General features: G+C 41.9%; 1 protein-coding gene across 1 annotated transcript in view; it reads right to left on the minus strand.

Annotated features, from left to right (window-relative positions):
* The window catches only part of GLP2R (glucagon like peptide 2 receptor), a 57,455-nt gene that overhangs the window by 10,572 nt on the left and 33,423 nt on the right, over nucleotides 1–13,460 (minus strand). The window contains exons 10-11 of the mRNA XM_090257490.1: nucleotides 7,122–7,210; nucleotides 294–432 (exon numbers count right to left, since the gene is read on the minus strand). Coding sequence (XP_090113616.1) covers nucleotides 294–432; nucleotides 7,122–7,210 — 228 coding nt within the window. The remainder of the gene's footprint in view (nucleotides 1–293; nucleotides 433–7,121; nucleotides 7,211–13,460) is intronic.

Raw genomic sequence — 13,460 nt, forward strand, 5'->3', positions numbered from 1 at the left:
AGCAAAAATAAGCACTTAATAGAGGGCTTCGTGTTGACACAGTTAATAGGATCCTGAGTCACACCAACTATCACAGCCTAGGAAACAGACTGCTTTTTGCTTCTCAGTCACCACATCATGCTGGCAGGAGCAAGACAATACTTCCATCCACACACTCTGCTAATGCCAAAGGCTCTCACTGATTCTAGAACTCTTATTTCCACCTGTGGGCCTTCTCCATTTTGAGTCTGTTTGCATCAAGGGCATTTTGTTTTCACCAAAGCCCAGGCATCCTGGTTCAGATGCCTACTTACATGAAAGGAGCCCAGAGTCAACTGAAAGAAGAGTCGTATAAATTTTGAAAATCCTTGAACTTGATCATCAGTGATAAAATAGAAGAGAATCTCATGAACACCCAATAAAGGAAGAAGAACCAGCGTTGATTTTGCCAACCTGCAATGACAACCAAATAACTATCATGAGGGCCACGTTGGGAATAGGCAGCTTTTCCTGCTCTTTTGCGCATGCCTTTATTGTAGCCCTTATTCTATTGACAAACAATTGATTTTTCAGTTGTTTTCTTGACTCCACACTGAATACCTTAAGGGTCATTATAGTCTTGTTCTTTGGTGTATCCCAACACCTGACTCATGACAGAGGCTCAGAAAATGTGAATTGAATTGAATGAATGAATGAATGAACAAATGAATTCCGCTATATAGATTATGATATACCTATAGTTATACCTACATTTTGCCTGATGGATACATTTCCATGCACATGGCTATTACCCTAGGGCATTACACCTCTGCCCGGTTTGACAAATATCCTATTACCTGCCTAGCTGGCGCTTCTGCCTCTGTCTCTATCAGGACTTCCAATGTCAGTGCTTTACTGAGCAGAGAAGGGAAAGGAAAAACAAAAACAAAAACACTTGCCTGGGGTCACAGAGCCACTAAGTGCCACATACCCGCCTGCAAGATAGGCACAGGAAATGAGAAACTGATCCTCCTCCTAAAAAGTGCTGGGTGGAAGCTCCATGTTGTATACACTCTACACAAAAAAGACAAACATTCCTTGGTACCACCCACGTGCAAAGTGCACAGCTGGGCCCAAACATTCTATGTCACATACCGGTGGTTCCCAGCATGGCTGAGTATTTGACTATTAGATGCTGTACAGAGCTATATACACACACATCTTCCTGGCCCCAGTGATGATTCCCTGATTTAAAACCTCTGGAGCCTGGGTCCCAGGAAGGTGAATTGTTGAGGAATTCCCCCTCGGGATTCTGATAAGCAGCCACATTTGGGAACAGCTGCTCTTTACCATTGAGCTGCTTCCTGATTTAAAACTAACGACATTAGCGAGGGTGACTCATTCCCGGCTCAGACAAAGCTACTGTTTTTTACACACTGGGGAAAAAGAGCTTAACTGTAATGAGTTGTTTAGCCCAACTCACTTTCTTGAGGGGACAGACTAGGCGGTCTCCCTCCACCCCCACTGAATTAAAGATGTAGAAACAGGGAGGGTCAGCAGCAGCTCCTGGGCCGTGTCTTCAAGAAGGTTTAACTTTCCCCAAGAGAACGCAGCGCTTATTACTGTGCATCCTGGGTCTGTGATGCATCCTGCGTCAAATGCAAGGTCATCACGGGAGCAAAACAACTCACCTTTGTGCCCTAAAAGGACCTGAGCCGGTAAGAGCCGAGCAGGAGTCACCCAGAAAGCGGGACTCCACCCAGGCACATGGGCTGTGTCCATGGCCTTGACCATGAGGGAGAGGCCAACGCGTGGGGGGTCCAAGATACAAGCCCCGACGCGGTTCGCCTGTGCCAAGCTCACTTGTGCTCCTGCTCACAGATCCGCCCACGCAGCACTCACTTAGCTAAGCAGCAGCAAGCTGCTCCCGAGGACAGACTATTTTAAGACTGGGTTTTTTTTTTTTTATTCTGTTTTGTTGTTTTTAATTTCCAGGAGTGTTTTAAAACCCTCTAGTTTGGAGCCTACAAAATGGTAACATGAGTTGTATTTGACCTCCAGACATTTTCTGCTTCTGCTAGGAAGCGATTTCTGTTATCGAAGCCATCTTTAAATGATAAGGAGATTTTAAGCAATGATGTCCAGATTTGCGGCTTCTTTTGAAAAATGGGGAGATCGGGCTCACATTCCTGCTTGGCAACCATCAGCTACAGCCTGATGGTGGCGTCCCTTTAGCGGGAACATGTGCTTGCCAGCCCCCAACCAACCTGATGGGCCCCGGGAGCGGTTGAGTTCGCGGCACTCGGCACTTGCTCTGGTTACGTTCTTGCATGTAGACCTGTGTCTTACCATCAACTTGTTCTTCCGGACTTGCTATGGCATTATGTTTTTTAAATACACTTATAATTTCGAAATAATCTTAGATATGTAGAAAAGTAGTCAAGATAGTACAGAGTTCCCAGATACCCTTCATGCTGTTTCCCCTGATGTTAAAATCTTACATAATCACAGTACATTTATCAAAACTGAGAAACCAGCACTGGGCTGTGACTAATAACTATACTCCAGACTTTATTCAAATTTCACCAGTTTTCCCACTAATGTTCTTTACATGTATGTACCAGGATCTGATCCAAGATCCCACATTTCGTATGCGATGACTTTTAAAGAATGACCAGCTTTTCATGAAGTTTTGGGCCATTTTAATAACTACCATATCTTGGGATGGATGTCAGAAGGGACTTCCCACTCTTCACTTCATTGGAACTTCTCTTAGACCAAGTACTATTTGTGTCCTTGTTTAGATAAAAATCCATAAATATCTATAGCAGTTTACTCTTATGAACCAGGTTTATGCTTATTTTTCATCTTTATTCATTTGTTTATTTAAATGACTTAGTTTATTGCAGTCATTTAGCTATTCAATAAATATTTACATCTGCTGTAGCACATGAGAGGGTACAGTGGGAGAGGAAGAGCTGGAGTCAAAGGCAGTAGTGTATCTGGGACCTGGGTTCAAATCCCAGTGCTGCCAATTGTTAGCAACATGGCCTTGGGCAAATTATTTAACCTTTTTATTGGTAAAAATGAGGATTATACAAATAATAATGTAAAATATTGAAATAAAAATAAAATATTACTAATGATAATATCTGACAGCATCATCATAAGGATTAATATATGGTAAACCCTCAGAATAAATGGTATCTGATACATGATGAATGATCACTAAAATTTAGCTGTCCCTATTTTTAAAGAAGTTGTCCCTGCCCTCAAGTTGCTTGCAGCCTCAATGACTTGGATCAATTTTACTTCCATTTGTGATGTTTTTCATCTTTGGTTGCCCCCCAAAAAGTCCTTTCAGAAAGGGCTACTGCGTTTAGCATGTTAAGAAATGATTCTCCTTCATAAATTCATTAAGAGCTCTGCCCCACGCATCCCATGGACGGTTAAGTCCGTTTATGTAGGGGGAGGGGCCGCCTCTATGCTGGAAGCACAAGGAACAGAGATCTCTAGCTGGACTGAGGGTCTGCAGCTGCCTGTCCGCATCCCGGGGTCATTGCTCCCCTCAGCCCTGGCACGGCTCTTGCTCTCCGGGCTGGACAGGTGGGCTGCTTACGGTTTCCCCCGCTGCAGCAGGGGAAGCTAGAAATGAGGGCTAGGACCACAGAAGGTCCTCCAGATCCTAGCAACTTGCTTCTTTGGCAAAGCTTAAATGTGTTTAATTTAAACTTTCCTAAAATAGACTCCTGGAGGGTGACCAAATCTTAGGAGCTATGTTCTGAAAGTTCTCAAAAATCTAGGAAACTTGGAGGTAGGACTCTTCCTACCGGAGTTTGTACAAAAGTGCACTAGGCCCTGCTGCCTGCACGCCCTTCTCCTCACCCTAGCAGAGGGCTCTAATGGGGCACAGACATGGAGGGGGGTGTGGAGGATGGGACCCTTCCAGCATGGAAGAAGGGAGGGTGAGCTGGGCGTGCTAGTGATCCACAGAGGTGACAGAAAGCAGCCCTCCCAGAACTTGGAAATGAGGGAGATTAGCACCACTTGCAAGACAAGTGGGCAGACATGCTCATTGGTGTTGTGGGAGTCACCAGCCCAGAGAGTAAAATAAGGTGGCCTGGGAGCGTCATGAGAGACAGGGCCCTGACATTTGCTAATTAATAGGCAAAAACAAATCAATTGCATTGTACTCTGCGTGGAGAAAGAGTCACTAAACAGAAGGCAAGTGGCCAACCAAAATGGCAGGAAATATCACAAGAAAGCAGGAAGTCCTCAGTACTTATCTGGCCCTCTCTCTGGGGACTGGGGAATCAACTTCCCCTCCCAACAGGACAGTGGCAGTTTCTCAGGCCATGAACAGGATCCTTCATCACCAATCACTCTACTTGGAGAACGTGATCACCAATGACATTCTAGTGCCTGGTATGCATTTCTGGATCTTCTGGTGTCAGCTTTACAGAGCCAGGGGGCACTAGGAGAAGCTCCCAGCCCACCTCCATCTTCCATGGTCTCTAAGAATGAATAGTTGTCTAGTCTGGTTTATATGTTAGTCTCTTATGAGTTCAGTTGGCATCAGCCATCCAAAGTCCCAGCCACTCGGGCACCCTCATAGGTCCCCAATACAATCTCCAGGTGATGGCAAACTTGCCAAGATGAGGTGTCTCACCCTGTGAGGCCCCCACGTAGGTGGGCACCCAGGTTCCTCTTTCCAAGCTTTCTCCTCTTACAAGAGTGGGGAAGGGAAAAGAAGTTTCCAGACACATTGTATATGTCAGGCAGGGTTCCTCTTTCTCTCCCCAAAATAGCCATGAGTAATCACTGCTCAGCCATGAGGGTCACCCCAGAACCTTTATTTATACTTCCTTAGACCCTTGGCTCCCAACGGGGTGTCATACTCCACTGCTGTGCAAAGTGACCCATTGGTTATTGGAAGAAAATATAATAAAAGAAGGTAGTTGAAGTTCTAGATATATTCATTTTCACCCAAACTTTATAATTTTCTACTATTTGATGTATGTAATAATGCATATAATGGTTCAGCAGACCATATGTATATATGATGAGGGTCATGCTCAAAATTTCTTTACTACTAGAGATGCATGGTCAGAAAAATTTGGAAACCACTTTTGTGGATAACTCTAAAGGAGACCTTGGGAAAGGAGTATCAAGGCTGCTTAGAAACACACTTGCCCAGGCCCGACCAGAAAATGCCACGCCTTGTTCCTCATCGGATCCAGTGTGCCCCATTCTGGCTGTGTATCAGTCTCCTGGAGAGCTCGACTGTAAGAAGTCCCATGGTGGGACTCCACCCTTCACTCTGAGTCAGAGTGCTCCACGGAGGGGCTCACCAGTCTGCGCTTTAGGCTGACTGCCAGGGGATGCTTGAGGGCAGCCGGGATAGAAAGCTATTGTAAGGGCCGCTGTGGGTCTAGAGCATTAGAAGACCAAGTAGTAGACGGTGGGCTTTGGGGGCACAAAAATAATAGGGTTTAGGCTCTGTTTTTGTGGAAAGTGGGGCTTTGGCATTTTTCTGTTTCTGGTTCTGTCTTCAGGGAGCGCTGTCCTTTGTTGGGTTCCCAGAGTGCCTGGGCTTCCCCTGAGCCTGGTACGTAAGAGAAGTGCCGCCCTGAATCGACCCACACAGGGGAGACTAGAGCACCTCTGCTCTTGGCCTTGGACTTCCAGTTTCCGAGAGTGGTAAGAGAGGCTGAGCCTTCGTAAGAGAGCCGAACAAAAAACAGGAAAAAAAAAAAAAAAAAAAAAACTGTCAGCCACTTGGAGGCTCTATCAGAGGCACCAAGACAGAGAGGCTCTGTGTGGTCCAGGCCAGCCCAAGTGGCCCACGGCTAAGGGGTGTTTACAAAATATTTGAGCCAACTACAGCATATATTTTCCCAGTCCTGAGCCATGTGTGTTTATCCTTCTGACCTGCTGGAGGAAGGGTTTTAGGTAGGTAGAATTGGGGGTCTGAATCCTGGGCAAATACTATTTACCACATCCTATTAGATTGGAACACTTGTGTCTATGACCTGCTTTTACCCTTATAATGAGCAGGATGTGGATCTGGTGTGCACTTTCACTTTATCCAACAGAAAACAGGCCCAGAAAGGCCAAGTGACTTACCCAAGATCTGTCAGTGAGGCTGGGGTTATGGCCAACCTCTGCTCTCCTGACTCGTGTTCTGCTCCGGAGTCCCAGTCCCTGGCATGTTAGAATGTATGCTCCTCACAGACAGGGCCCACATCATATTTAACTTTCATCCCAAGCACAGTTTCAGGCACATTGTGGGCATTTGTTAAATGTGTGTCAGATAAATAGAAAACCCACCTTCCTAGTACATTTGAGTCAGGCCCCTTTTGGGCTCTAGAAAGAGTGAGGAGCAGACCTATAGCCATCCTCTCTCATACCTCCACCTCTGTCCTGCCTTGTGGACTAAAATCCCTACCCTGAGAGCTACTTTCCTGGGTTAAAACATTCCCTTCCCAAGAGCCCCGCTGAGGTGGACACATACCATAGACTATAAAGAGTAACTGAAAAGGAAGGAGAGATCTTTTTAGGCCAGTCATTCATTCGTTTGTTCATTCATTCATTCATTTGTATTTACAGCAATGCCCACCTCAGTACCTAGGATCTGACTTGCTATGAACTGGGACTGCTGTCACTGTGGAAGGCAGCAGATGGGATGTAGCAAAGTCAAGTCACAAAGAAAGAGGGACTGTGTGAAGATGAAAAGTTTGTGGTCTTAAATCCCAAAGTTCTAAAAATACTCAAAGATTCGCTTCTGAGTTGTGAACATGTTCTATATTCTATGACCTCAAATCCCTCCCGAAGGTGGGCAACTATCTCACTTCCCTTCATGTGACTCTTTCCTTTCCCTGTAAACCATCGATTCTTAGGAGCATGTTAACAGTTTCCTACTGCGGGAATGCGTGTGACTTGACAATTCACCACTTACTCCCTTTTTATGGGGTCAAAAAGTCGTCACCATTGGCAAAAGTCTTACCTGATCCTATGACACCTTTTTCAAAGGGATTCTCCTTGATACCCTTGTTTTAGGAGATAAACATACTAATTAAACTTATTTCCCCTCCCCAGGATATTGGCCAGAACAGCCACAATGGGTCAAAACAATCTTAGACTATTGTACTAAGGCCACTCACCTGTATTTATAATCTCTGAAGCACATCTGATGGGCTTTGAGCTTGGAAACAAGAAGCTTGAGAATTTTCAGGAAGATAAAGAAATTGACCTTGAAAAAAAAGCAGACATGGGTAAGTGATGGACTCCATATGGCTATGACTATGGAGGTCATGCTGGCCCTGGCCATCAGTTCCTTGCTCAGGGAAACGTGGGGAGATGTGGCACTCAGGCAGTCAGGTAGGGAGAGCCTGCAGTAGCCCCCAGTCTCCCAAAGGCCAACTCAGCTGGAAGCCTGGAAAGTATTCTGGAAAGTCATTGAGTTTACTCTTCTGCCTCAGGGATGCCCACAGTCATCTGAGAAAGGCAGGACACTTACATTAAAATTATTAACTAATACGTATTGAGCACTTACCAGTCCAGGCATTGGCTAATTTCCCACACAGTATTTTTACTTAGTCCTCACAATAACCCCCTGAGGAAGCCACACTATTTTTACGACATCATACAATGAGGAAACAGGCACGGGGGACACAAGTACAATTGCCAATGTTGCAAGGCTAGTAAGTGACTGAGTCTGTAATTAAATCTAGATTTATCTGATTACAAACCTCCTTTTGCTTAAAAAAATGACACACAGCCTCCCTTATGTAAAGAACTTCAGCACTGTTGGCATCCAATCTGACGTCCTGTTGCTGCGACAGAAGTCACTGAAACGTGTATGTTCTCTACGACCACAGCTCCTTTCCTCGCTGTATGAATTAGGAAAACCCTGCTCTTCATTTTCAGCCTCGGTAGAAGTTTTAAGGTATGTTTACAAATTCTTTGACACCTTTCCCATCAGAAGACTGAGCCTAATGTTACCCTTCCCTCTGGAGTGTGAACTAAATTTAGTTATTTGCATCTAACAAAAAAAAATATGGTGAAAGTGATGTTAGGTCTGTAATTCTTCCTATGATAAGTATGGGGATCATTTGGAGGGCTATCAGCTGGGAGGGGGAAGGAAGAGAAATGGGGAAGTGGTGCAGGGATTAAGAAGCATAATTGGTAGGAACAAAATAGACAGGGAGATGTTAAGAATAGTATAGGGAAAGGAGAAGCCAAAGAACTTACATGCATGACTCAAGAACATGAACTAAATGGAGGGATTGCTGGAGGAAAGGAGGGTACCATGTGGAGGGGGGCAAAGGGGAAAATTGGCACAACTGTAACAGCATAATAAATAAAATATACTTTAAAAACTACAATAAAATAAAATAAAGTTGATGGAGAAATAGTTTCACAGACAAGAAAAAGCTAAAGGGGTTCATCACCACCAGACCAGTATTATAAGAAATGTTAAGGAGGCCTTTTTAAGAAGAAAAAAGAAAGATAAATATGCATAATAAAATGGCAATAAATACATACCTATCAATAATCAATAATTTCTTTAAATGTAAATGGCTTAAATGCTCCAGTCAAAAGACATAAGGTAGATGAATGGATAAGAAAACAAGATCCATAAATATGCTGTCTACATGAGACCCACTTGGGATTAAAAACACACACAGACTGAAAGTAAAGGGATGGAAAAAGATATTTCATGCAAATAAAAATGAAAAATAAGCTGGGGTAGCAATATTAATATCAGACAAAACAGACTTTAAAACAAAGACTATAATAAGAAACAAAGAAGAACATTGTATAATAATAGAGCACTCAATCCAACAAGAGGGTAGAACCCTTGTAAACACTTATGCATCCAACATAGGAGCTCCTAAATACATACAGCAAATATTGATGGGCTTAAAGGGTGAGATCAACAGTAATGCCATCATAGTAGGAGATTTTAACACTCCATTGACCTCAAGGGACAGGTCTTCCAGACAAAAAATCAATAAGAAAGCAACAGTCTTAAATGGCACATCAGACCAGAAGAATTTATTTGATATTTTCAGAGCATTTTACCCCAAAGAAGCAGGATATGAATTATTTTCAAGTGCACATGGAACATTTTCCAGGATAGACCACATATTGGACCATAAAACAAGTCTCAATATATTTCAGAAGATTGAAATCACATCAATCATTATCTCTGATCACAATGATTTGAAACTAGAAAACAGTTACTAGAAAAAACACATGGAGGCTAAATAACACATTACTAAACAATGAATGGGTTAACAATGAGATCAAAAACAAAATCAGAAGATTCCTTCAGACAGGTGAAAATGAGAACACAACATCCCAAATCTATGGGATGTGGCAACACAGTCCTAAGAGAGAAATTTATAGCATTACTGGTCTACCTAAAGAAACAAAAAAATTTTTAAATAAACAATCTAATCTTGAGACTTCTGGCCAAGATGGAAGCCTAGACAAACATGCTGCATCTCCCTCCAAAACTAAGAAGGAATACAACTACCTCAAAACTAGGGACAACCAGAAGTTCCTGAAAATCAAGCTGCATGGAAGTCCAACAAACAAAGATATAAAGAAGAAGCACTCATCCAGACAGGTAAGAGGGACGGAGCTGGGGCAGAGAGGACGCGGTGTGGCGGCAGCAGCTGTGGCAGAGGTAGACCAGCAGAAAGCGCAGTCACACAATTTAAAAAGTCAAGAGGGACATATGGGGAGTGCTCCCAGCACCAGACCAGACCACACAGCTCACGGTTCTAGCACCGGGAAAATTAAAACCTCATTGCTTCTGACTGTGCAAACCAGTGGAGGTTGGGGCAAAGGCAGAAACTGCCTATCTCTCAGTAGAGTCCACTTGTTTGAAGGGCTCCCACAGTCCTATAACATCTGCAAACCCATCCACTCTGGGAACGACAGCCAGGGCAACAGCTAGAGAGGCACCAGTCCCATACGGAAGTGGGAGAAGTGCTTGGAAAAGGGTCGAGTGCTAAGCAAACGGCATTTTTCCCTCTCAGACCTCTCCCCCACACACAGCTCCACAACGTGGTGAAACGGGTTGCCCTGTACTGATGAATACCTAAGGCTCCACTCCTTACTATGTAACAGTTTCAACAGCTCTACCTAAGACACAGAGGTAAACAAAAACAGGAGCCTGTCAAGGTGAGGAAACAGAGAAGTATGACCCAAAAGAGGGACTGGATCAAGGCTCCAGTGGGAGAACTAAGCGACGAGGAGATAGCCAACCTAACACATGAGGAGATAGCCAACCTAACAGATGCAGAGTTCAAACCACTGGTGATAAAGATGCTCACAGGCTTGACAGATATGCTTAAGTACGGCAAATGCATAAGAGAAGTGAAGGCTATGCTATGTGAAATAAAGGAAAATTCACACAAAACCAATGGGAAGGACACTGGAATTCAAATCAATGATCTGGAACATAAGGAGGAAATAAAGAGTCAACCAGTACAGAATGAGGAAACAAGAATTGAAAAAAATGAGGAGAGGCTTCAGAACCTCTGGGACAACTTTAAACCTGCCAACATCCAAATTATAGGAGTGCCAGAAGGAGAAGAGGAAGAGCAAGAAATCAAAAGCTTATGTGAAAAAAATAATAAAGGAAAACTCCCCAAATTAGGCAAAGGAAATAGACATACAAGTCCAGGAAGCACAGAGAGTCCCAAAGAATCTAGACCCAAAGAGGACCACACCAAGACACATCATAATTAAAATGCCAAAGATGAAAGATAAAGAATCTTAAAAGCAGCAAGACAAAAGAGAGTCACCTACAAAGGGTTGCCTATAAGACTATCAGCTGGTTTTTTAAAAGAAACTTTGCAGGCAAGAAACGACTGGCAAGAAGTATTCAATGTGATGAAAAGCAAGGACCTGTAACCAAGACTACTCTATCCAGAAAAGCTATCAGTTAGAATGGAAGAGCACATAAAGTTATTCCGAGACAAGAAAAAGCTAAAGGAGTTCATTATCACCAAGCCATTATTATATGAAATGTTAAAGGGACTTATTTAAGAAAAAGAAGATCAACACTATGAACATTAAAATGACAACAAACTCACAAGTATCAACAACTGAATCTAAAAAATAAAAACAGAAACAAACTAAGCAAACAACCAGAACAGGTACAGAATCATAGGTGTGTGGGGATCATTTGGGGGGTGTTATCAGCTTGGAGAGGGAAGGGGGAGAAATGGGGAAATGGTGCAGGGACTACAGTATTCCCTCACTTATCATGGATATTATGTTCTAGGACTGCCCCCCCCACCATGATAGGTGAAGATCTGCGAAGTAGGAACCTTACATGTATTTTAGTATTTATATATATTTTAAGGCTTTATAAACCCTCCCCACACACTTATAAACTGTTCCCAGTCCTTTATTAACCTTTCCCACTCCCTTATTAACCTTTTCCACACTGTTATAAACACTACTTAAACATATTCCACACTCTTAGACCTACGTAACTTTAACAACATATATATACAGTACCGCAAAATCCTGCGATATAGCAAAAAATCCATGATAAATAATTAAATATAATATTTTTAAAGATCCCATGATACAGTGAGGCTGCAATAAGTGTACCGCGATATAGAGAGGGACTACTGTAAGACAAATAATTGGTTGTTACAAAATAGATAGGGAGATGTTAAGAATAGTATTAGAAAGGGTGAAGCCAAAGAACTTATATGCATGACCCATGGACGTGAACTAAGAGGGGTGGGATTGCTGGAGGGAAGGTGGGTACTGGAGAGAGGGGAGCAAAGGGAAAAGAAATTGGGACAATTGTAACAACCTAATCAATAAAATACACTTAAAATAAATTTTAAAAATCTAATCTTACATATAAAGGAACTAGAAAAAGAACAACAATCAAAGCCCAAAGTAACTATAAGAAAAGAAATATTAATGATCAGGGAAGAAATAAATAAAATAGAGTCTAAAAATAAAACAAAAAACGAGAGATCAATAAAACCAAGAACTAGTTCTTTGCAAAGGTAGGTAAGATTGATACATCTTTAACCAGATTCATCAAGAGAAACAGAGAGGATTTAAATAAATAAAATCAGAAATGAAAGAGAATAACCACTAACACCAAAGAAACACAAAGGTCTGCAAGAACCCATTATGAACAATTATATGCCAACAAATTAGACAAACTTGAAATGGATAAGTTTCTATAAACATACAGTCTTCCAAAACTGAATTCGGAAGAAGCAAAAATCTGAATAGACTGATTACAACTAATGAGATTGAAGCAGTAATCAAAAAACTCCCAACAAACAGAAGTCCTGGTCTGAATGGCTTCATAGGAGAATTCCACCAAACATTCAAAGAGGATCTAACACCTCTCCTCAAGCTATTCCAAAAGTACAACAGGAGGGAAGACTCCCAAGCTCTCATTTTACAAGTTCATCATTATCATAATTCCAAAACCAGATAATGAATATACATGCAAAAATCCTCAACAGAATATTAGCAAACCAAATCCAGGAGTACATTAAAAAGATTATACACCATGATCAAGTGGGATTTATTATATGATGTTGGAAAAATTAGACAGATACATATGAAAAAATGAAACTAGGCCATCTTCTTATAGCATATATAAAATAAACTCAAAATGGATTAAAGATTTAACCATTAGACTTGAAACCATAAAACTCCTAGAAGAAAACATAGAGAATAAACTCTCTGATATTTCTCTTAATGATATTTTTTCTGATATAGCTCCTTGGGCAAAGAAAACATAAGAAAAAATAAACAAATGGGACTACATCAAACTAAAAGGTTTTTGCACAGCAAACAAAACCATCAACAAAACAAAAGCACAAACTACTAAATGGAAGAAGATATTTTTCAATGATACATCCAATAAGAGGTTAATATCTACAACTTACAAAAACTCAAACAACTCAACACCAGAAAACTAACAAACAGTTTGATTAAAAAGTGGACAGAGTACCTGAATAAGTACTTCTACAAAGAAAACACACAGATGGCCAATAGACATAAGAATAGATGCTCAACATCAGTAATCATCAGAGAAATGCAAATAAAAACCACAATGAGCTATAACCTCACACCTGTCAGAATGGCCATCAACAATAAATCAACAAACAAGTGCTGGCGAGGATGTGGAGAAAAGGGAACCCTAGTGCACTGTTGCTGGGAATGCGGACTGGTGCAGCCACTGTGGAAAACAGTATGGAGGTTTCTCAAAAAAGTGCCTTATGACCCAGGCAATTCCACTTCTGCTATATATCTAAAGAAACCCAAAACAGGAATTTGAAGCCCAACTGCCCATCAATAGATAAGTGGATAAAAAAGTAATGGTGTCTGTTGCTCAGCCATAAAAAAGAATGAAGTCTTACCATTTGGGATGGACCTAGAGGGCATTATGTTAAGTGAAATAAGTCAGACACAGACAAATACTATATAATGTT

The sequence above is a fragment of the Furipterus horrens genome, unplaced genomic scaffold (genome assembly GCF_987537825.1).
Source record: "Furipterus horrens unplaced genomic scaffold, mFurHor1.1.pri manual_scaffold_11, whole genome shotgun sequence".
Taxonomy (NCBI): Eukaryota; Metazoa; Chordata; class Mammalia; order Chiroptera; family Furipteridae; genus Furipterus; species Furipterus horrens.